Raw genomic sequence first — 23,723 nt, forward strand, 5'->3', positions numbered from 1 at the left:
TGCGAACGTATGCCGTGCACCATGGTCCGCATTCATGAACATTGCTACTACTTAGGAACCGAGGCGTTTCAAGAAGCCCCACGAATGCCCGGACTGTATGCTATAGCTGACACTGCCTCTGGTGGTCTATTCCACAACGTTCCCGGCTCGCACTTTGAAGTCTTCGCAGCTTTGGAGGCCTGACGTCTGTCATCGAACGCTGTCAGGCATGCAAGAGCTGAGTCTACCGAATACCCAGGAGGTGCTCGCTGTCCCAGTACATATCACTCTGTACTCTCCAACCCCATTGCTGATCTCCAGGGTCCCCCGCCGTCTTAATCTGCGTAACATGAACCGTCGACGTCGTCAATAAGGGCTGGCAGTATTGCCATTACTCTCCGTCTCGCTTTGACCGTCCAGGTGTGTTGTACATCAAAATCGGCTAATCTTGTCTCAAGATGTGGGTACTCGGTTGAGCTGGTAGTGACCAGTCTCAGCAGTAACATCGTTGTCACGATCTTCTTCGTGAGCTTCCTCGTATAGTGTCTCATCGCCCAGTTCAGGGGCATGTCCATCATCTGTGCCGGCCTGTAGAACGTTCTGGCATCTCGTCAATGTCAGTTGTCCGAGTCCTACGTGAGTTTGGGCGTTTTCAAGTCTTGACGAAGTGTTCGCACCAACGATCATAGGTGTTTTGCCGACAACTAAAGCATTTGCGGTAGTCGTAGCCCAACCCGCCAATAAAGGTGGTGACCCAGCTCGTAGAACTAGTTCGCGCTTGATACCGGGCTTCTGTCTCTTGGTCGGATTGGCGATCCTTTGGCGGTTGACACTTTTCTTGGGAACGAGCTTTAGCTCGGAACCAACAAACCCGTCAAAAGCATCTCGAAGGTTTGGACAATATCGCTGCATGTTAGCAGGTAGTTGCGTGGGTCTCTCCAGGGGCTCTGTGCGCATTGCCATTGGTTCGGTCTTGGGACGGCCGACAGAATCTGGCGGTTGTGTTGTCTTCGGTATCAGCCTACTCTTCGTGATGATGACGCCGCCTGAAGTCTGCGTGAAGGTCAGCAGTGTCAGCGTTGACTATCGTTGACATACGGAGATGTGCAACGTATTTGTAAGACGTATTTGGCTATCTTCGATAGGGTCCACGACCGCAATGGGAGCAGCAACGTCGAGAGTAACATCCTAAAGTCAACAGCGTTAGCTGGCCGCAAGCTACCGACGATGAAACCCGTAGAAGCTCCTTACACCCGGTAGGGGTAGTCCATCCAGTGTAGTAGTCCGCAGCAAAGCGAGCTCATGTACTGGTAGACGCCGTTTCCGAGTGCTCGAAAGCCCGTTGCGAAGTCCTTGTGTGCCGCCGCTAACAGAGGCTAGACGGAGGTCTGGTGGTGATGAACGTGGGATCTCGTAAACAGATGGCGCATTCGCGAGACCAACCAAGACAGATCGATCTTCTTCGATGTTGGTATCCAGCGGCTTGTCGGTAGCTGCAGCTTCCTCACACAAGTTGGTTCCGATGACTTCTGCCTCGGCAGATGATCCTGAGGGCAAGATTGCTGGCTCCCTGCCCGGTTCCCTGATTGACACGTCGCGATGTAATCCGGAGAACGGGCCAGCGGAATCTACCACGTCCAGATCTTGGATAGGCGGTCTGAATCGTGACGGACGGTCTGGCATCCCTCTCACACACGAAAGAAAGGCGCTCAGCCGTAGACGATTGCCGACGAAATTAGCATCGTGCGCCATGTTGCCTGAGACGGCGGTTCACATGTGAGTTAGTACAAGCGAAAGGATGTGTGATCAAATTCGCATGTCGTGCACACGAAAGCTTCAGAGCATGCTGTATGCTGCAGCGAAGTCCAAGGTTGCAGTCGCGGAGACAGATGGTGGCTGCCAAGAGAGCCATGACGACGCGGGTCCCGAGGTCCATGCGCCTAACGCGTCGCGAATCTTTCAATGTTGCGAAGACAGGAGGAAGTGGCAGAGGGCAATCGCAAGCTATCATAAGAACCCACCATGTCGATACCGTCCACACCGAGATGGCCTGCAGACGAGACAGGCGTGCCAGAGATAGCCGGCAACGAGTGCTTCGGAGACCTGGTGGACAAGCTGTGCCAGTCAGTCGATGCATGTGAATGCGCAATTGTCCAGTAGCCTAACCCGAGAGTAGGTTCTTTGAGCATAAGATCAAGCTGCCACATACCTTCGAAGATTTGCGTCGATCGCAGGAGGGCCGGGCAGTCCAGCCTCTCATCGCATACCTGTCTACCCAAGTCGACCACCCTGCCCTCGTATCCGCTCTACTGTACGTCGAGGCAACCCAGGTCGCTTTTATCAATGCCAGATGGTTGCATGCCGGAGTGGAGAGCGCTGACCATATTGAAGGGCCCTGAAGGGACATTTCTCTGCCTTGGAGGAAGCCAGCGACGAGCCTGGTGTGAACGAAGCGCGAGGCTACGCATGCGAATTCGTAGCCTGGCAATTCTTGACGAACTTGAAAGAAGCCGACATCATCGAGTCTCTGCTAGTAGAACTCCCGCCGGCAACGACGCCGACCACCTCCAACCCACCGAACGGCTACCACTCGGGCGAGAACGAACGCGACACCACACATGCCGACGAGCGGTCGCCTTTGCTTCCCGTATCCAACACCGATTACTTCGGCCACGGCGACTCTCCCAGATCTCGCTTCGGATCGCTGATGTCACAATGCGAGAATCTCAGTGCATTGGAGCTTGCGACTGTATCTGGTGCGAAGAAGTTCCTGTCCCAGAGACCAGTCCAGAAAATCATAAATGGCTTGTGGAAAGGCGACATCGTATTCTGGGAGACCCTCAGTCTACACTCAGAGAAGAAGCCCAAAAAGTACAACCGAAAGCAGGCCGATCCCTTCTCCAGGCTACGCGTTCCGTTGTACTTGAAGATTTTCGAGACACTCTTTTTTGCGGCATTCTTAGGGCTGTACTACGCAGTTCTAGTGCAGCGAAACAACGCCCGAGTAACCATTCCCGAGATACTGCTCTACGTGTGGATTGCCAGCTTCGCGTACGATGAATTTTCGGATTGGTTAGACGCAGGGCAAAGCTCGTTCTATGCCTCGGACTTTTGGTAGGCATGCGTTTCTCATCGCCATTTTGATGGAGGCTAACGTCTTTAGGTGGACCTGGGACATCAGTATCGTCGTCGTGGGCTTTGTCTTCTGCATTATGAGGATTGTTGGTCTGACTACAGCCAACGCTACCACCATCGATCTTGCCTATGACGTACTCGGACTAGAGGCTCTCTTCCTCGTGCCGCGTATCTTCTCTCTCTTGAGTCTCAATCGATATTTTGGCACCCTTATTCCGTGTCTCAAAGAAATGACCAAGGATTTCATCAAATTCCTGTCACTGGTAGTCATCCTGTACCTGGGTAAGGCGTCCGACGCTTTAGTAGCTGCAGCCAATGCTCACCGATATAAAGGGTTTCTAACTACTTTCGTACTGCTGGCTAGAGATAGTAGATTCAATGCGAAGCAGATGGCAAGTTGTCTATCGGGGTCACCGACGTGCCAACTGCTGACTCGTGCAACGTAGAGTTGGATCCTGATCAAGGTCTTCTTCGGGTAATGGTTAACATCACGCCACTGTTGCTATACCAGCTAATGCCTTCTCAGCTCTAGCTACCTAGGTTTCGGTGAGTCAAGCCTCAGGCAACGGCCAAGCGAAGGCATACACCGATTCTTGTCCACCAGTACTGACGACAGCTGCCTGCAGATGTCGCCGAAGAGATGTATGCACTCCTCCGATCAACAGTGCCAATGGCTTGCTAATGCCTGCATAGCTCGCCGTTCTTCGGACCTCCTGTGATGGTACGAGTCTGACTATTTGGAATGCATCGCATCGCGGTCTGCTGATCACACACTAGCTTGTTTTCGTCACTTTGACAAACATATTGTTGATTACAAGCCTCATATCGCTTTTGAGCAACTCGTTGAGTAAGGTAATGGGTTTTTCCATTGGTCCTCACTGCTTTGCAACCTCAAGTCGCATGCATGTCTGTGCATGCCAAGCGCAAAACAACGGTTAACGCCCGACTGGACCGCCTCATCTCCATTGCAGTCTCCCCAGAGTGCATTCGCATTGGGGTTAGCACTTGACTTTTTCCGGTTGGTCTTACGGGGGTGTGATACAGCCCGATTGGGACTGCAACAGGAGATTTCTCGCAGGCACTGACTGCCCTGACCCCATGAACAACCGGCTATAGCTTATCATCTCTGGTTATATTACTTTCCAAAGGATCGATATTGACGGTGGACAGGTTCTCGATCATGCGCGAGATGAATATTTGTTCATGTACGTCGGCATGATCCAAGGCAACTTTCTTCAGGCACTGACGATGCAGCTATTCCGTATACGTGCTCGAAGCATCCAGCTCAAATCGATTGACATACTTTCTGCCTCCACTGGTAAGTATGTTGTTCAGTGCTATTATTATGGGGAGGTTAAAAGCGGGCATTAAGCGCCGGGTCGTTCAACGCCCAATCGACACAGCCTCTATGGCCATCGTGGAAGACGCGCTCAGAACCAACCAGTCAAAGCTTCGTGGCCGGCTCGTGAAGGAAGCATCGTCGGCGGATGCTCTGCCGTTGTCACGTCACTGACAAGCCTTGTTCTGGCGCTCAGGCTCTCTCGACTCAAGGCCGCTGTGAATCCCTGCGAACCCACAACGCAGTGGTATCCACAGCCGTGCTCAACTTTGCAAGGCTGACCGGCTTCCAGAATCTCATTCCGCTAGTCATTCGACCGTTGCGGCTCGTCATCCCCTCCGAGCGACTCAGGAGCGTCCGGATCGTCTTGCTCAAGGCCACGCATCTACCTCTTGTATTTGCAATCTGGGCTTACGAGCAGCTGACCGATACCCGTAATCTCGATGTGAAAGCGACATCTTTCAGCGGACCACAGACACCAACCCCACCAAAAAAGGCTCTTCGGTTGCCGGTCAACTCTCCACGCCTATTGATGGCGGAAGCACCAAACTCATTTGCGAGGAAGCCCCAGAAGCCCCAGGCACGAGCAGGGTCTACAGAAACCGATGCTCCATTGAAGGCACTAGTCCTTAAGCTTTCAACGCAAGTTGAAGAACTTACTGCGATGGTGTCGCAGCTCCAGCAGCAGCGCGAAGCGAGCACATCGGTCGCTTGATGGCCGGCGCTTGCAGCCGCGGACATATAGGTACATTTTGCTAAGGATGAGCACTGCAAATCCGGTTAAAATTCAAGTTGATCTTATCTGTCTATCCCAAGAGCTACTCAAACAAGCGCGTATGGAGTTGAGGTGTTGGTGTCTCACTTTGGTAACGGCATTGGGGTGACACATGAATGAACGATCAACGTCAGATACAGACGGGACATCCTTTGCCAGACTGGCCAGTTTCATGGGGATGCACATCGAGCAAGGGTACAACCGCCCTCTCCTCTTGCGCCTCAAAGTCCGGTCGGCGCAAGGATGCCTGTGTTCGGCCCGCTAAGGCCTAGCTACCCGGCTGTCTGGTTCACTTGCACATACCCCGGTCTCGAGCTGCATCCATCGCCCCCCTGCCACTCTTTCATAGCCCCATGAAGCTAACAGGCGCCTGCCGCGTAGGCGGCTCGAGCTTTCTGTTCATGCTGCCCTGTCTAGCATAATTTCAGAATCTGCCTAACACTCAAGAGCCCACTGTTTAACGTAGGCTCCGAGAACGCACTGGCGCAGTATACAAATCAATTCCATCTTGGAGTTAGTCACGCACTGCATCGTACAGATATAACTCGTCCCGGAACGCCCTGCAGTTGGCATCCTCATCCAGCTTCTACCACATCATTTCTATCTTTGCCTGTCTTCATTCCTCGCCAACCTACTTGACCTCAAAGACTTGTGGACTACGTTCATCCCTTTGAGATCCTTTCATCATGTACTCGTACGCGGACCAGCCCACGCCACCTTTCAACTCGCCTTACCAACAACACACATCTCAACCAGGCTCCCTGCTTGAGTCACCCTATCCTTCACCAAGACAACAAGAGCCGCGGCCCAGCTACCCACATGGTCTTGGTTTATATCCAGTCCACCCTTCAATGCCGAACACTCTCTCTCCATCGTCTCCCCCACAATCGGAAGGCTGGGTTAGCGCTCAGTATCCCAACGGCACCTCGGCAGAGGCCACTGCAGATCCCTATCTGTCAGGAGCTTTCGATCACCCAGTCCCCCATTCGCCAGTACCGTGGAGTTCCGCCCAGGACACACCTCCTACATCCCCAGACGTGTACAGTCAACGCGCGATGTCTGCTGCTTATTCGCACGATGGCTCAGAGCCGGAGTCTTACTCTAGCATCAAGTTAGAGGGCCCGGCATGGAACCCAGCAGCTCGCATCCAGTTTGGCACAGAAGTGCCAGTTACTATGGGTGGTCAGTCCTTATCAGGGCATCCACCACTCACAGTAGCTCCCGATCGGCTTAGCACACACATGTACTCCTACGAGAGTGAGTATCCATCACCAGCTATGCCTGGATACGACTCGGCGCCGGTTTACAACTACAGCAACCGTAGCCCCGTACAGGCGTCAACAGTGATCAGGACTGCCAATGCACAAGCTCGGGCTGCACGAGCTCCTCGAACTGCCGTCGCAAAACGAACACGCAACCGCAGGCACACTGATCCCGCCAATGCTGCCTACCACTGCCTGATTTGCAAAGACAGGGGTTTTGCCAGGAAATACAACCTCAACCAGCACATGCTTACACATGCGGCTGAGCGAAAGAGGCCGAATGTTTGCCCACACCCTCAGTGCGACAAACACTTTGTGCGCAAGACAGATTTGGCTCGCCACGACCAGAGTGTGCACACAGACAACAGACCTTGGAAGTGTTCAAGGTGCCCTGCAACCTTTCCTCGTAAAGACACGCTCAGCAGGTCAGTAGTAACCTAATTATGTGTTCATTTCATCTTGCTAACAACTTCTCAGACACGAGGAAGATGGATGCAGTCGCCGCACCCAAGTGCATGCCGATGACGCAGCTTTCACGCGTTCGAAACTCTGATCGACGGCATAGGTCAACTCTGCATCGATCAGCGAGGACTGTCCTGTACCAGCACTTGATACATCCAGCATGGGGAGACACGTCGGAAGCAGTTCGTTCAGTTGAAGATTCCACTACGGGCCGTAGCAAATTGTATCGCTGTCTTGTTTCAAGGTTTTCTTTACATTGCGTGGGTGGAAATTTGTAACAATGGCGTTTTAGTGCACTCCAAAGAATGTGAGAGCAATAGAAAAACTGTGGCTACGTGGTAAGGTTGCCCTGCTTCATCGCATAATGGCCCCTCTTGTTTACTAGGAGAATATGATCACGCTCGTTCACACTACACCATGAAACCTCTTCAATGCACAAAACTCAAATCATGACCAGCTCCTCTAGCATGGTACCCTAGCAGTCTAGGAGGCTGGAAGGACGCCACCTAGATCGATCCAAGGAGACTGGCTGCAATAAGCCGGCACTGTCCACAACGTCTTTTCGTACGACCCACCTTAGGCGGGGATACGCCGGGGACCACTACCGCAAGCCACGAAGCGCGACCCTTGTCAGATCAAGTCTACATGGATGTGGGCTGTTTGTGAAGTGTTGCAGGTATGGTGCATGTTAAGCGCCCTCGATGTGAGCGAATTCACGCAGGCCGCATCTGACTGGCCAACGATACGCTGGGGAGGTGGCACGGTGAGATAGCTTGCGGACGGACCCACGATGCTACTAATTAGACGCAGCATGCTCTTTCGCGGGCTATGTTACCTGTGATTTCAGTCGAAAACTACTCTGGGGCAGCTATAGCAACAAGGTCAGTGGACGCATGCTGCTCATGCTGAGCTGGAGCGTTTCCACCACGTCACGCATCGCTGTCGACCCACATCGCAAATCAATCCCGGAACTTGTCTCTGCTCCCTGTCCGTGAACTCCAGAGACTAGTCGCGTAGCGTTGTGATGGGCGCTTAATGTTTGGCCGTGTGGCCTTGTCTTATCTGGCTCGAGCCACGTCGGCTCGTTGGTTGCAGCCCTCGAGCGCGCTAGGCCCCACACGTCACGGCCGCCAAGCTCTCTCCCACCACGATCCTCCAACGACCTCCCCAATCTGGCCGTGCTCGTTTCGACGCGTCTCTTTTCGCTTACCCTTCAACCCAGACCCGTCGCAATAACGGCGACCTTTGCTGCCTAACCCGGGATTTTGGGTCTGAGCCAGCCAGCAGCTGCACGTTGTTTTGGCCCCTAACATCCTTCCCCTCCTCCGCACTGATACAGGCGATGCGATCAGCGACTTGCTCGACACGACGAACTGTGCATGACGACATCTAATCAAAGAGGAAGGGATCGTGCGACAGACGTTCTGCCCCAGGCGCCACTCAGGTGACGCTCGTCCTATGCGAGTGACAACCCTCATATGCGACGGGACGGGACCTTCACACCCCATTATGGCTAGCCATCATCGCTCGGCCTCCATGCTCCATGCCGCGGAATCAAGGAAGAAGTCACCTGTGCCGGGCCGGACAGGGCCATCTCGACTGAGACATTCTGCTGCAATGCACATCAGTCGGGTCGCAGTTTGGGCCATTGCAACATCGGCATATCTTTGCAATCACCTCCACATAGACTATACAGTCTGCATGTATTGCTGGGGATTGACGGCATACCTATACGAGCATCGCTTTATCTTCCATTGGTCAACTCATCAACCCAATAACATCATGAGAAAGTCCAAGCCTGTTTCCGCGCGGTCCAACAACGGGTTGTCACTGACGAGTACCAGCCTGTTGTACCACGGCATCGAGTCTCGCCCACCGCAGTGCTCGACCATGCTTAGCCCACACAGCAACGCGGGATTTATCGCTTGAACTCAATAATTAACGACCAATTGTGCCGCGCACCCGCCGTGTTCCTGCAGTGAGCTGACCGGAAGATCCACGTGTAATCTAAGCAGTCAGCAATCTACCATGCGACCAGCCGCACCAACTTTACGGGAAGGAAGGTGCATCGGTTGGCAAGTTTGTACAACATAAAGCGAGACCCAATATGCGTGGTTGACATGGGTCATACGGAGAAGGTCACGGGGACCAAGTTCTCGAAACAATCCTACGAAGGAACGTTTCATGGCCGAGCACTGACCGACCCATGTAGCTTATTGGACGTTCCGTTGTGACAATGCCAGAAGTCCACGCAGTATATGGGTAAGAGGAACGTGGGTTGACATTGACGCTCATGACACACATTACCTGCTAGGCTGGCTGACAATCACGCCGGTGCAATCTCGCAGCCTAGTGGCAAGAAGAGATTCCGCCTCCGTGAAAGAAACCCCAGCGACGTCAAAATCCATAGTCATCCGTGTCCCTGCTTCTTGCGATACCACATAGAAGACAGCCGAATGCTGTTCGTGCAATCTGACGTTCCAAACCTTGGTACAGGTTACTGGAAAACCACACACATGGCACTGGATACATACTGGACGCAACACCACGCGGTTGCCATGCACGCACATTTCCTGGCGCCATGTTGTGCGAATCGCGTTCCTCAAAGCGCTAGACGGCGCTTCTAGGTTCCGAGTCGATCGGTAAGGCGTTAAAAAACCTGGAGTTGCCGCGATGCTTCCGCTGCCCGCGCGAGCCGCAAAACCCCTGCTAGCGATGTCTGGTGCCGCGTCCACAGTCCGCGATAGACGCCGCCTCGCTAGAGGTGTGTGCAGTGCAGCTAAAAACAACGTCGAATGGTGGGTGCTTTCAGCCCGCACATGCGCTTCCTGTGAAGGTACGACATAGTTTGAAAATGAGAAGATGAACTCGGATGATCTTGCTCTCTTTCTCTACTCTAATTTTGCTGTACTGGCCCGTCTCGTCATTTGGAAAGTGCATGAGGTCACAACTGGTTAGGCCCCCCCTTCCACTTCGGTCTCAGCAAATTCTGTTCTCGCGTCGAGCAGGGGTATGGCGCTAACGGCTTCAATCGATCCGCCGGCTGCAGTGGAGCAGCTCAGGGCTTATGACAGTCCCCACCCACATACAGCGCCAGCCTGACTCTTGCAGTGGCCCTGAGTGCCGAAGCTACACAATACCCTGCAGAACCAGTGGAGCTATCAACGGGGAATCTGTTCTCACCTTGGAGACATGGTATTTTGCATAGGTCAGAAAATTTGGACTGCACTCTTCAGTATTGACTTGTCCACTTAATACAGGGCCCACTCTGAACATCGGTAAACCACACCTATACCACACGATCTTTTTCGTTAGCTCGGCGTACTGTCTTCATGCTCGGGAATTGAAACGGAGAATTATACCACATATTTCCGGTATCCACTAGAAGCTCATCAGGGTTCTTTGAAGCACATGTACCAACCGTACGAATTTCCTAAGACAGTTTACTACGTTCGGGTACGGTATGCTTCTTCCCCAGCCAATGGCATCGAAGAACGCACGGACAGCGTACCAAATCAAGATGCAAGCCGAACCTTGGAACTATATGTGGTACTGTATTGCGACACTAATGTTATGCAAAACCCAGACCGAATACCAGGAGCTAGGTACGCTTGTGATCCTACTGTAACTTTGGTGACTTGGCAGATGGCCATCCACGATCGAAGAGGAAGGCGGCGAGCTACATATGTACTGTTCGTAGTTAGTCCGCACATCTTGGGCGCGTGGAACACAAACTGCTCAACACCGGACAGAACTCCTCAATGTGAGGCTGAGCGCTTTTCTGAGGCTTACTTGCCATTTACTAGACGCAGTAGGGGTATCGAGGTATGTGCAGTCTAAGTATAACTTGGTCCGACGCGAAGCGGTGTTCGAAGGGTCCGTATCACCCCAAGCGCTTGATTCAAGAATACCATCACCCTCACGATGCCGGACTAAATCCTCTAGGCATGTCCGCGAATAATGTTGGCGGCATCTCCGTTCATCTTCACAATCAGCCTCGCCGGGTTCGGGGTCCATCTTCAAACAGTTAGGACGCTTGGCATACCTACGGCCTTTCCCTTGCTTCGGCACTGTGGCAGGATGCCATCCAATATTGTAGCCCCGTGCTTTGCGACGATTGCAGAAGCAGCCTTGTCGTTGAGCCTCAAATGTCAAACAAAAATGATGAGAGATGCATATCGTCCGCGTCCCCCGGCCCCCTTTCTGCAATCTCACAACGGTGAGGCACAGCCAGATCGGTGCGGCAACTGGAAACTCCCGCAAGCGTTTGCTGTCCACAAACGGCCGATTCCCCGAGATCGTCGACTTAGTGGGCGCGAAGCTGTGCCGCCCGATCATAGCAACGATGAACGCAAACCGAGCGCAGACAAGAACCCTCCGCGGGGGATAAGCCTGGATCTCCTCATTTCGCTTGCGGGGAAGCACAACCCTGACTTCCTGCCTGAAAATCGTACGAGCATCGAAAACTCAAATGACTAGACGGCGATGTCGAGCTATGATGCTCGCAAGCTGCATTGCAGATGACAGCACATCCAGCAGACTGGTAGCGATCTCTCGGCGCTCAGACACGCTGTCACACCAATCGATACGAAAGTCCGACCAACGACGCCGGCACGCGCATGTCCACGACTCCCGGAAGGATGCTTCTTGCAGGACAAATCTTACCGAGCTATACAAAGCGTTCCTTGTGGATAAAAAAACATGCAGCGAAACGAAGCCGAGAGGTACGGAGACCAACACGAAAACCCTGCAGTCCAACAATCCAACTCAGGCAAGAGCAAATATGCGACAGCGGTCACACCCGGATCGACTCCGTCTTTGCAATTTGAGAAATGGCATCCTCCATTCCCCATCCTGCATATGCCCGTTGCCACAACGTGTGATGAACTGTGCCTTCTCGTGGCCATTGATTACGCGCCAGCCGCCCGCCGATCGGCATCACACCAGTGTTATCAGCAACCGCCATGCATTTAGCCCTATTTAGGCCGGTGGGATGAGACAAAAAGATGGATATTTGCATAATTCGAGCGGGAGGGGTGAACGCATATTGGCCCGTCTAGGCAGGAGACATGCGAAACAGGAAAGTGACAAGTCGATTATACTTGCTAACACTGGTCTCGAATGGCGGTAAATTTACCCTCTCAACGGTTCAGCCGTTCGCGCTTAGACGCCGCGACCTGCGACGGCCCACGGCAGACAGGCCTCAGCAAGCAAGAAGGATGCCGGCATCCGAATCTCCCATGTCTGTAGGCTGTCTGCTCCCGTGCTGGATTGTCACTGTGACCGGTCCATGTGGGTAAAGATCAATTGTGCATGGTACTCGCACTTTTCCTACTGATTGGCTCGGAGGGCGAGACGATGTGCCCTTGGCGCCCTTCGGAGTGTATTCAATCAGGGCCGAAAAAAAGAGGGGAGATGGGTCGAGAAGACTTCGTAGGATCATGAGGATGTGAAGGTAAGCTTCTGTGCCTCACGGGTGAGGCTGCTTTCTGGAAGCAGGTAAGACGCATCAGCTCTCCGCAGTGGCTGACGCAAAGTGCGACAATCCTCCAGACACTACGCCGCCGATTATCGTTACGAACTTTACCGCACATGTCTTCAGCCCGTAACATCAGGTCAATCACTGAGGTCGTTCTTCGCGCTCCCCGAACGCCCGTGCGCCGGAAGCGCGCTTTCAGACCCCACGCCATTTGACATCAAACGTTGGGTCCCAGTATCACACCATATGACGCTTGATACTGGGGAAAACATGCTAGATACAGAAAAGTAGGTACTGCGACGCTGCCCAAGTCGACCATCAGCCACCATCGACGAGACATCAGCCGCTGGTTGGGCCACCGGCAGTATACAGTCGGTCGCCACCACAGTCAGGGTGATCCTTTGGTCTCAGCCGTATATGTGCGACCCAACGACGTGGTAAATAGGCCAAGGTGAGCCCATGGTTGATACTCCCACTGTATGTACAAAGCGAGTCAGTAAGCCACCATCCGCGTCGCGAGTCTGTGTCGGCGCAAAACTAAGGTGACTAGCGGACGGCTGGTAGTGCCATGACGTGAAGCTCGTCTCTTATTCCCTGATCAAGCTCTCAGACAGCATCGAAGAGCTCGCCCATGTGTATAGGACTTTGGGAGGAGCTAAGGAGTAGGCAGGTAGTAGCTTGGTTCGCTTCTTCTTCCCCAAAAGACATAGATTGTGCGGTGAAACCACATAACCACCTACGTATCTCGTTCCTTGTACATGGGGTTTCCTAGCTTTACGCAGGAGCCTGCTTCTGGTACGATGTGCTTCTGTCATGCAGACAAGAACCTTGGAAGTATCCAGCTGGTTAGACTACTGCACTGACTGCATAGCAGGATTAGAATGTAACACGCGAGTTCGTGACAAGCGAAAGGCCAGAGTGACCGAGACCAGCCATCACTGCGAGAGCATGCTTCACCGCCTGAATCTCTGTCTTTGATGACGGTGAGGTAGCTTTTCGAACGACCAGGGCCTGCACAGTGGCGGCCCGGTACAAGCGAGACGTCTTACTGCTTCCAATCACAACACCCCAGGCTCCGCAGCTGTACAGTGAAGGACCATTCCGTGATGATACACTATATCTTTCATGCGTACCCTGTTACACCACAGTCTAGACACGATTATAGCATGCCTTGCAGATACCAATAGATGTTTCGTTGGTCATGGAAACCTTGACTTCAGGTACTGGCAGGCATATCTCACGGCCAAGTGACTCTACCTCATCACATACATCTCCGCTTAGTATTGGGCAGAAGCTGAGTTATTGCCAGGCAGCAGGAGTCAGTGACGATGCTCACCGGAATGCCTTGAGGCATTTGCGAAACTTGTGCTGGCGGCTGGGATCCTAAGGCCACAATATTGTCTGGGAGACGCCTGCCCACTCAAACTTTACTTCGATGAAGGGCGCATGAGTCCAGGCATCGGTATTGTTAGAAGCGCTGGTCTTGCTTCGCCTGCATTCATCGTTGGTATCTTGAAGTGGGTGGGGAATCTAAGCCCCAGCACTGACGCTCGATGAGTTTCGCTCATTGCATGAACAATCAGAAAGACTTCGATATGGAACTGTCATGATGGGTATTGACGTCTGTCGTTCTAAATATAATACATATTCATCTACATATCGTACCTGCGCAAGCACCGAGATGCAGTGTTGAGGCGGTGCAGCACTGCCCTGCCTGTGCCGCATGCACGTCAACTACTACGCCGTATCATACTGCCGTGTTAATCGTCATTCGTGAATTGTTCGTCGTCTCTTCTTCACCTATCGCTTCTGCTCGTCACCAATCTTTCGTTGGGTGCTCAGATGAAGTCTCCATCACCAAAGCCACCGAATGGATTCGGCGGTCGTCCACCTGCTCCGCCGAAACCACCAGGCCCTCCAAACCCGCCCCCGCCTGGGAACATAGGACCTCTCCCTCTGTCCTCTCTAAGTGGATCGCCTGGTCCTAGAGGGTCATAACGCGCCCCCGGAGGTGCTCTGGGATCATATCCACCTTGTCCGCCTTGACCGCGAAACAGCGGATCATCGAAGGTGGGATGCATCCCGCCGCCGCCAAAACCGCCAGGTCGTGGCAGTCCTCCTGCTAGGTGTGGCCGAAGGGGATCGTTAGGTCCCAGACCCTGTGGATACAAGTCGTCATGCCCAATGTTGATGGGGTTGTTGCCGGGCATGCGACCGGGCTGTCTGTTCATGCCCAACTCGTCGTCAAAGCCGGGTATAGGTTCTGGGAGATGCCGCCCCGAGCCTGGCTCTGCGGCGAGAGGATCGTTGAAAGGGTATGGTCGTGCGGGCTCCGGTTCGGTGGGGGGCTGCCGTGGGTTGGCAGGTCCCCCTCGTTGTGGTTCTTGCCGATCCGCTGTAGGGGTGCGCTCGCGGTCGGTATTGCCCTCCTCGTAGCCTGGCTTGTTCAGCCCGGGTGCCAGCTTCTGGATGACAGATATCTTGAGGAGCGAGCCGAGGTCGTTCAGCCTGCCTGGTGAGATGAACAGCTCTTGCACCTTCTCCGACACCTGCTCCGTTGATGTATCTTCAGACACACTGAATGGTAATTGTGATTCGGATATGTAGTCCTTGGTCGTGACTTCGAAATGTGTGGTCTTGTCGTCGCCGAGCGCGAGAGCGTATACGACAGCTTTGCCTCCCAACCTATTGACCTTGACGAGATAATCCATGGCTGATTGCGCGTGGGCGTATCTGAAAGCGTATGAGGATGACGCATTCCATTCTTTCGGTAACGACTCTGGGTTTTCGGCGTCTGCGTGCGCTTCTATAAGTTCCCGAGTTATGACGTGTAGAGGTGAGGGTGAATGAGATGGGTGCTTACCTATGCGCTCGTCTTCGCCCAGCCCGATCAGGCGGAAGCCAACAGCAAGCATGCCGGCGTGTACTGCTAGCGCGACGGCTTCGGTGCCATTCTTGAGCTGTGAGGATTCGCCTTTTGGTAGCGACGTTGCCATGAACAGCGCGAGCGAACCCGAGCTTAGCGGGTTGCCCGTTGTATTCTGGTGTACCATCTTCGCGGATCCCGGGTGCGTTGTGGTCTTCGAAGTTTCGCCGAGTGGATGAGGGGATTCGTGAAGGTAGTTACAGCTCGTGGGTGTTTTATAGAAGCGTAGTGGTGTTGAAGAAGTTCCAAGGTTGATGGAAATAAATGTACTATGGTTGCAGTTCAGGCAGCGGCCAATGACGCGTGGGCGGGGCACGGGAGCGCGCTAGAGCAATGCACGATATCTGTTCATGCACGATGCAAGCGCCAGATTCGATAAACTCTCTACTGTACTACTTGCATGACATCACTGTCGAAATCAAAGTTTCCGCAAAAAGCAAGTAATATTGCCGAGCCATGGGGATGCTCAGTATGCACCTATGCGTAAATCAAGACTATCGTGCTACTCCAAAGGCATGTGCGCCAACCCGTGGGGAATAATGTGGGACCAAATACGCCAGAGGCAATGCAAGAAGAAGTATAAAAGGCTTAAAGGAAAGTGCATCGGGCCATGTGGTGGGATATCTATTCCGGCAAATCCTGTGAGTTGCTTGCTGCGAGTTCGTTCGGTTCAAGAAGGCTGCAGTCAACGTTAGCAGGTATCAAAAGGCAGTAAACGAACGGACAACATACGAGTACTGCTTGTACAGTGTACCCTCGCCTCCCTTCTCCAAGTCCACGTTGAACACATAGTAGTTGCCTTCACTGGTAACTACCATAATCTGAGGACCGTTGTTGTTCAGCGCTACCACATTCCTAACAGGTCCGGTGGAAGAGCTTGTCGGAGAGCGTGGTATCTTGACCCACGCAAAGTCGCGCGAGGGCTCCCAGATCTCTGCCACAGCGCTGGGTAAATATCCGCCGACGGTAGCGGCGAAGGACTTTCCAACGGTTTGCGATGTGCGTCGAATCAAGCTCCCAAAAGTGGGATTGATGGGTTTCCGCTCCGGAGTCGACACATCTGCTGTGCTGGCACCGAATTCATCCGCTGTCTCTTGGCTCGTTCGACTTCCGCTACGTGCATGGGACGCGCCCGTGGGCTTGCTAGGCCCAGAAGATACGCTATTACTTCTGCTGTTGGGCGCTCCTAAGCGGAAGATGTGGACAGTCTCGGTCGCGGACGATACACTAAGCAAGGTCGATGTCGAGTTGAAAGACATGCTGTATATCCTGGCCGGGATGGAGCCTCTCCGGAACTGGTACAGCTTCTGCGCATCGGGTATGGAGAAGACGCGGATGATGGTGCCCTTTTCTGATGCCGTCGCCAGCAGAGTACCATCGCTGTTCAGCGCAATGCAAGATAGCGGAGAATTGTGCGCCTCAATCACGTTGACTGCCTCCATCTTTGTAGCATCGTATATAAGGACTTCTCCACTTGTGGGTGCAATGTGATCGGCTTTGGGCGGCGCGTGCGAAGGCGGCTGGAAGGTAGCGGGTGCGGCTTTGGTGGGCAGCGGATACACGAGGTAGTTGTTCTCGGACGATGCTGAGAGAGCGCATATGGCTATGCCAGTTAGTATCTGTGAAGTGCTGCTTCTTGCGACGTACCATTGGGATTAGGCGACGTCTTCTCCGTCTTGAGCATCTGCAGGTTGCTTATATCGTAGATGTAGAGTTCCGACTCGAGCACGACGACGATGCGTTTCCTGTTCATGCGCATGGCGAGGATGGCTGTCCGGAATGTCATCTCACATATGGTCGAGTGCCTCTTGTCCTTGTCAGTGCGTGCCTGGCCAGAGTCGCCTGTCCGACGAACCTTGGTGTTTTGTATACGCAGCACGCGTGGCGACAGCGTGAGGGCTACCAGCGACGTGGAGAAGAGCATCTCAAGGCTGGAGACATCTCCCTCGCGCGACTCGGACTGCTTGTTGAACGGGTCGGTGGTGTATATGCGGTAGCCATTGGGCGTGCCTATGCGATTAGGTCAGTACATGTTCTGCAGCTGGCAGGCATAGCGCATACCAACGCCTAGATGGCTGTGGTCCTGGTTGAAGGTTACGAAATTCATCGCGGGAGTCTGGCGTTGGCTGCGTGGTTCCGGGTGCTGCGAGGGCTGGGGACTATCCGCGTGATAGCTCGGTGAAGCTGTTGGCCGCCGTTCGGGGGTCCAAGCCCTACAAGCGGATGCGCAAAGGTAATCGCAAGCCCGAGCGATTGCGATGCCGATAGCGATGCGTGTATACGCCGGTGCAAGTGATAGAAAAAGATAGCCTGGGCCTGATCGCAGGTTGCAGCTACCGCCGTCTGACCATGGTTCACGCGCCCATGCAGGGATCCCGACGTCAGCTTAGCCCCGCGTAGTGGCTGGTGCTCCAAAAATCATTCCTCTCCCAAGACCATGGCCACCCCATCGTGAAGACCTGAACATGGCCAAAGACGCCAAGATGCGCTCCAAGAAGGCTGCTGCAAAGCGCAAGGGTAACCAGAAATCCCTGCGCGAGAGAAGAGATGTGGATATCATGAACGTGAGGTCCCCAGCCTCTTCCGCCCATAGCATCCTCGTAGCCACTGGACTAATATCAATGTCAGACGAATGACAGCAGCATTGTGTCCAAGAGAAGCGTATCGAAACTCTATCTCAGCAATGAGCCTGACTTCTATGAGCCTTTTGTACCAAAGTTCGTTCGACGCAGTACGTCACTTGGATACCACTTGCACGTGAGACATGGACTGATGCCCTTCAGATCCGTTGATCAATCGCGGGTATTGGCTACGAATGCATGCTATTGAACAAGTAGTCCGCCGGTTTCTGGAAGAAGAGAACGGAAAGCCCAAGATTGTGGTGAACCTAGGATGTGGATAGTGAGTAAGACATCCGTCGTCTCGACTCTAACACAGTGAGAAGCTACTAAGTCCGGAAAGTGATCCCTTGCCTTTCCAGTTTTGGCACAGGTATCCGGCCCTCACGCAATCATCTACATTCGTCGACGTCGACTATCCACAATTGATGCAACGCAAGAGAGATACCATGCTTAGCAATGGTCTTCTTCGAGACGCCTTGCTCAGGACCAAACTCCGTCAGTCCGAACAGCCTGTATATCTTCGTAGCGACAGCTACATAGCTCTTGGATGCGATCTGAAAGACCTTGCCACACTCGAACGACTTCTGCGGGCCGAGTTCGATGTCCCCTCGTCTTCAATCCTGTTCGTCGCCGAAGTGTCTGTGACCTACATGCCGCTAAAGGACTCTGATGCTCTCATACAGTGGGCTAGTACTATCGAAGACGGTATGCAGATTCGTCAAACCCTTCCCATAAGCTATGCTAACATCTGTAGCTCGCTTCTGCATACTAGGTATTCATTCCTTCATGTGTATGTACCAGTTCGCTTATACTGACTCCATACTGCATAGAACAGTACCTTCCGCAAGGCCCAGCTCATCCCTTTGCCAAGACAATGCTGTCTCACTTCGACAAGCTACAAGCATCAATCAACGCGGTTAAGTTGCATTCATCACTAAACCAGCAAGCCGCTCGTTTCCGTAATGCAGGATGGCCCACAATAACCATGGCCCGCAATCTGTGGGATCTATGGTCTGATGATAGCTTTACCCCTCCCACCCTTAGACGCGGGCTGAATGCAGTGGAGCCGTTTGACGAGTGGGAAGAGTTTGCGCTCTTTGGGGGTCATTACTTCCTACTCGTCGCTTCAAATGCAGAGCAAAGTGGACCGACTGAGTTAGCCTATGGCGAGGCAACAGCCACCACAGGGTGCAGGAAAGCCGCTGATGCGGGAAGTATTACCCTTCACACCTTGAAATTATCGGGTGGTGGTGCCGTGACGCCACGTCGTTTCACAGCAGCTTTCGCTTTCGACAAGGACTCGGTGGCCTTCCACGGAGGTCAAGGGACGCAAGCCCGTCTCGCCGATATGGACACATTGACGCGGGAGGATCATAACGGGGATCGTACCATCCAGCCTTGTGGCTTGCTGCCTGCTGCCCGCGTATGCCATACTATCACATCAATGCGCAACGGTGAAGCGTTGTTGGTCGGAGGCCGCGGATCGCCCACCCAGGCTTATGCAGATTGCTGGCTCTTCAACCAGGGAGCTTGGGCCAAAGTGGACGACCTGATGCCAGCCCGGTACCGCCATTCTGCTGTTGCTGTTGTAATAGGAAGCGGGAAATCACAGATCCATGGCGTCTTTGTCTTTGGTGGCAAAGCCAGTGACGGCACAGTACTCGATGCCGAACACTACTGTGCCTTATGGACTGCCAACGGCGGATGGAACAGCATTCCCGTCGACGGACCGCGCCCGTCTGCACGCTTCGCCGCCGCGATGTCCACGATCGATTTTGCTCAAGATTGGGGGTTGCTGACAGGTGGACAAGACGAGAGCGGCGTGGTCGTACAAGACGCGGTGTGGGAGTGGTCCATTTCCGCCACACCAACACCTAGGCTCAACTTTAAGGACCGCGCCAATGACGTTCGCAGCAGCTTGGAGAACTCTGCATACGCGCGTATAGGTGCCAGTCTAGTTCCCTGGAACGATTCTCTGCTGTTGATTGGAGGTGTTTCACAGAAGCATATCCACTCTCTATCAGACGACTTCCTGCTCTTAACATGCAAGGACACGACCATCGATGTGGAGCATCCCAGTATGCAGGCATTGCCGCCAACGACATGGCCTTTGCTAGTGGGTGTAGGGGCCGTTTCAACCTCTCGAGGCGAGATTGTGCTTGCAGGAGGAGGGGCGGTCTGTTTCTCAATGGGAAGTTACTGGAATGAAGACCCAATCGTCATCCTTCCTGACAATGCGCAAGGGGCCAAGTCGTGGCGTCGCGCTGTGCCGAGTCAGATCAGCGGCACAGCAGGCACAGAAGGCACAGCAGGCACAACACAAGCGAACGCGACTGGAACGGGACCCAAAGGTCGGCGACAGAAAGGTGGTGTGGAGAAGAGACCTACTACTACTGCACGTACTACCCAGATCGCAAGGGTGCAGATTCAGTCGTCAGATGACTTTGCGAAGCTGGCGGCTGCGTCAAAACCGGCCATCATCGAAGGCCTCGATATCGGCCCGTGCACAGACCTATGGACACTTGACTACCTGAAAGCAAAGCTTGGCCCCAAAAGAAACCTCGTCATCCATGAATGCACATCAGATCGTATGACGTTCAAGGACAAAAACTTCTCATACGTCAAGAAATCAGTGGCAGATTTCCTAGACGGTATCGCAGAAGGGTCTCACGAATATCTTCGTGCTGTATCTTCAAGCCAGCCAAACAAGCTGCCTACCAAACTCGAAGATGACTTTCCGACTATATCCGATGACTTCCGCGTACCGGACGTATGCAATCTAGTCAAGGAAAACTACCACAGCTCGCCCCTTCGCATCTCAGGGCCCGTGACCTTATGGCTACACTACGATGTTCTATCCAACATCCTGTGTCAAGTACGCGGTTCAAAGACGCTATTTCTCTACCCACCTACCGATGTTTCTCTGTTAGGCTTCCCTCCCGGGGGCTCGTCTTCCAATATTGATGTCCTGACGTCCAAAGACCAAAGGCTTCGGCGCACTCATCCGCACATTGCTTCCCTCAAGCCTGGTGATGTCTTATTCATACCACCCATGTGGAGTCATACAGCTACGCCGGAAGATGGCGTGAGCGTGGCAGTCAATGTGTTCTGGAAGGGCTTGGAAAAAGGATACGCGGCTGGAAAAGATGTATATGGTAACAGGGACCTGCAGGCATATGAGAATGGCAGAAGAGATGTGGAGAAGATTGTCAGAGCATTCAAGGATCTACCAGTCGACGTCTCCAAGTTTTATTTGGAGAGGCTGGCTGGTGAGATTTTGGAGCGCTCGGATAAGCTTGGAGAGAAGAGGAAGGAAGTCGTGAAGGAGGACCAACAGTAGATAGTATATATGCTTTGATCGAATACGATGATGTTAAGATCTAGTGCTTTTCATTCCACACTTCGCTCCATCGTCCTGCATCCAGCTCCACAGGCCCATCAAATCGGCCAAACCTTGGTGGGCCTGTGCCTGGTTCAGGCAGGCAAACCCACTCTCGTATACACCCAGGTACTTCATGCTTACTATGACTGACACACAGTAGGGCCTGATGTTCTTGCAATCCTGGAACCACAACCTCACCTTCCCATTTCACCGGTTTCAAGCCACTGTCAGAGAATACAAGCTCCATACCCTGGCCGTGACTAAGGAACAGAAGACACTTGTCGCGAACGAGGTCGTCCATGCCACTGAACGCCTCATCGAGGATAACGATGTCGGGATTTCGGATCGTGGCGCGCAAGAAGAGGAGTACACGTTGAGCGGAGAACGATACCTCACCGAATAGAGTGTCAGATGCCCACTCCAGACTCACACTTCCGTCACCACTGAAGCCAGGCCTAAGTTCGGATTCAAACCATCTCAAGCAAGCTTCGACTCTCTTCCTCGCTTCATCATCTAGTCTTGGCTTTGTAATTGGTGTATCCGCCCATGCACTTTCCAAAACCGTCCTCACTCTAAGTCTCTTCGGAAACAGGGCATGGACTTCCGGACTCGCATGGCCCATTCGTGACTGGATTTCGAATATAGTGATACCTGGGACACCGGGTTCGGGCAAGCGCGAGCGTTGGAAGAGTTGGACAGGAGCCGAGTAGGTCTGCGGATGGTCTGATGTTACGAGCGAAAGAAGCGTAGTCTTGCCAGAGCCGTTGGCACCGCTAGATGTAGGAATACGAAGTTAATATATGCCTCACACGTGTTTCGTACATGGAAACTTACAATATACCCCAGCGTTGATTACGATGCACGTTCCAATGCAGCCCGGATTGTGATGACCCGTCGATGTCCTGTTGCCAATCTCCCAAGACGGAGTTCTGGCCGTAAGCTATGCGTACTCCTTGCATTTCGACGATAGCTTCGCCAATCTTGGGTACATGATCGTCGGTATCTTGGTGGCCATCGCGACTCAATGTTGCCGCATCCGATGATCTTGTAGAGTATTCTCTTCCAGACGAAAGTCGTCCTGTTTCGTCTCTCTCTGTGCTGACGGAACTCCGCGTCGAGTCCCCAATGCTTTCAGCTTGCCTATGCATCTGTGAATGACCTAGCACCTCTTCCTTCAGCCCCATCTTTTCGACCTTTCCATCCTCTCCTGCGTAAACGAGATGGGTAACCCATTCCGGAATCTCATCTTGCGGTCTCAGACTGAGAACAATGCGTGGTGCGTTGGCTTCTGCGAGCCGGTGTAAAACTTTGGAGATATGCCTGGTAACGATGGGGTCAAGTCCAACTGTTACACTGTCAGCTCGCTCCTCTTGAACATGTAATAACAGTGCACGTGTGGAATCAAAACTCACTAAACGGTGCATCCAAACAAAGCATCTCAGGCCTACTCAACAACGCTTTCGCGATTCTCGCCCGTCTACTCTGCCCATTGCTCAGCATGCTGACCGGCTTGTCAATAAACCTCTCCAACTCTAGATCACGCATAACCCGTGTCATATCCTCTTCATCCACACTCTTTGCCTTTAGTTCCTCTTCTCCAGGGTTCATCGTTACGATACCGGTCAGGTACCTTTGAACAGTAAAGTCCGTGTCTTCTCTCAGAGACTCATACCGTGCCGATAGATAGGCGCCACCGAAAGCTTTCCGTTCAACGTCGAAGCCCACATACTCAATGGCTCGCTCTGGGAAGCGGAGGCGTGGCCTTTCCTCGGCGATGGCTGGAGTGAGGAGGTATGGGAAAGACCGCGCTGTTGGAGGGAAACAAAGTAATTGGCCGCGAAGTATTTGTAGAAATGCGGTGCGAATGTCGGATGATGGGCTCAAAATCGCCCAATGCTGGTTTGGTGTCGAGAAAGAGGGTAGAGAGAGCGTCAGATTCGGGAATAATGGTGGATTTGAAGGCGCATTATCGCCCTTTGAAGAAGGGTGCTGGCGATAGAATGTGCCATTGGCGATTTTGACAATAGGCGGCGAGGAGTAGAGTCTACGTGAAGTGTGGAGACGTGCACATTGCGTGGCTGCAAAGAACAGCGCTTGCGTTCTGCGCATGTCGAGAGATGGGTGTTGCTGCGCTCATGTTGGTGGATATTTGGTCTGGATTGGGTGGTGTTTGCCGCAGCGGAAAAGTGTCCGTGTCCGCGACAAAGTAGAATGACGTCGCGCGCGGTCGCTGTCTGCCGAGGTACGTGATAGCTGAGGGTCCGCATCGTTATTGCGACGGATAGAGAGTTGGCTGAGTCGTTGTCGCGCGAGCAACCCGACATGATCTCTAGTCTGCAGCCTTCGAGGCCAAAGGTTCACCG

The 23,723-nt window shown here is 53.2% G+C and overlaps 6 protein-coding genes across 6 annotated transcripts; 2 read left to right on the forward strand and 4 right to left on the reverse strand.

Annotated features, from left to right (window-relative positions):
* Positions 1-432: 432 nt before the first annotated feature.
* On the reverse strand, positions 433-1,662 carry J4E92_001029 (uncharacterized protein; the record flags this gene model as incomplete). The annotated part of the gene is made up of 3 exons (XM_051492443.1): positions 433-1,032; positions 1,078-1,167; positions 1,231-1,662. The coding sequence occupies 3 exons, from the start codon at positions 1,660-1,662 to the stop codon at positions 433-435; spliced, it is 1,122 nt and encodes a 373-aa protein (XP_051357955.1).
* A 339-nt stretch (positions 1,663-2,001) lies between these two features.
* J4E92_001030 (uncharacterized protein) lies at positions 2,002-5,168 on the forward strand (the record flags this gene model as incomplete). Its single annotated transcript, XM_051492444.1, has 13 exons — positions 2,002-2,102; positions 2,156-2,290; positions 2,371-3,093; positions 3,143-3,396; positions 3,448-3,506; positions 3,561-3,589; positions 3,641-3,660; positions 3,741-3,756; positions 3,808-3,835; positions 3,892-3,966; positions 4,285-4,319; positions 4,369-4,432; positions 4,746-5,168. The coding sequence occupies 13 exons, from the start codon at positions 2,002-2,004 to the stop codon at positions 5,166-5,168; spliced, it is 1,962 nt and encodes a 653-aa protein (XP_051357956.1).
* Positions 5,169-14,269: 9,101 nt separating this feature from the next.
* J4E92_001031 (uncharacterized protein) lies at positions 14,270-15,484 on the reverse strand (the record flags this gene model as incomplete). Its single annotated transcript, XM_051492445.1, has 2 exons — positions 14,270-15,237; positions 15,295-15,484. 2 exons carry the CDS (start codon positions 15,482-15,484, stop codon positions 14,270-14,272), a joined length of 1,158 nt encoding a protein of 385 aa, XP_051357957.1.
* Positions 15,485-15,981: 497 nt separating this feature from the next.
* ATG18 (autophagy protein) lies at positions 15,982-17,464 on the reverse strand (the record flags this gene model as incomplete). The annotated part of the gene is made up of 5 exons (XM_051492446.1): positions 15,982-16,036; positions 16,090-16,960; positions 17,005-17,164; positions 17,213-17,367; positions 17,419-17,464. The coding sequence occupies 5 exons, from the start codon at positions 17,462-17,464 to the stop codon at positions 15,982-15,984; spliced, it is 1,287 nt and encodes a 428-aa protein (XP_051357958.1).
* Positions 17,465-17,822: 358 nt separating this feature from the next.
* Positions 17,823-21,318, forward strand: J4E92_001033 (uncharacterized protein; the record flags this gene model as incomplete). The annotated part of the gene is made up of 6 exons (XM_051492447.1): positions 17,823-17,921; positions 17,986-18,088; positions 18,141-18,258; positions 18,319-18,683; positions 18,733-18,750; positions 18,809-21,318. 6 exons carry the CDS (start codon positions 17,823-17,825, stop codon positions 21,316-21,318), a joined length of 3,213 nt encoding a protein of 1,070 aa, XP_051357959.1.
* A 40-nt stretch (positions 21,319-21,358) lies between these two features.
* Positions 21,359-23,469, reverse strand: J4E92_001034 (uncharacterized protein; the record flags this gene model as incomplete). Its single annotated transcript, XM_051492448.1, has 4 exons — positions 21,359-22,133; positions 22,195-22,705; positions 22,773-22,990; positions 23,033-23,469. 4 exons carry the CDS (start codon positions 23,467-23,469, stop codon positions 21,359-21,361), a joined length of 1,941 nt encoding a protein of 646 aa, XP_051357960.1.
* Between the last annotated feature and the right edge of the window lie 254 nt (positions 23,470-23,723).

This window comes from Alternaria infectoria (genome assembly GCF_024043175.1).
Source record: "Alternaria infectoria strain BMP 0036 chromosome Unknown scaffold_1, whole genome shotgun sequence".
NCBI lineage: Eukaryota > Fungi > Ascomycota > Dothideomycetes > Pleosporales > Pleosporaceae > Alternaria > Alternaria infectoria.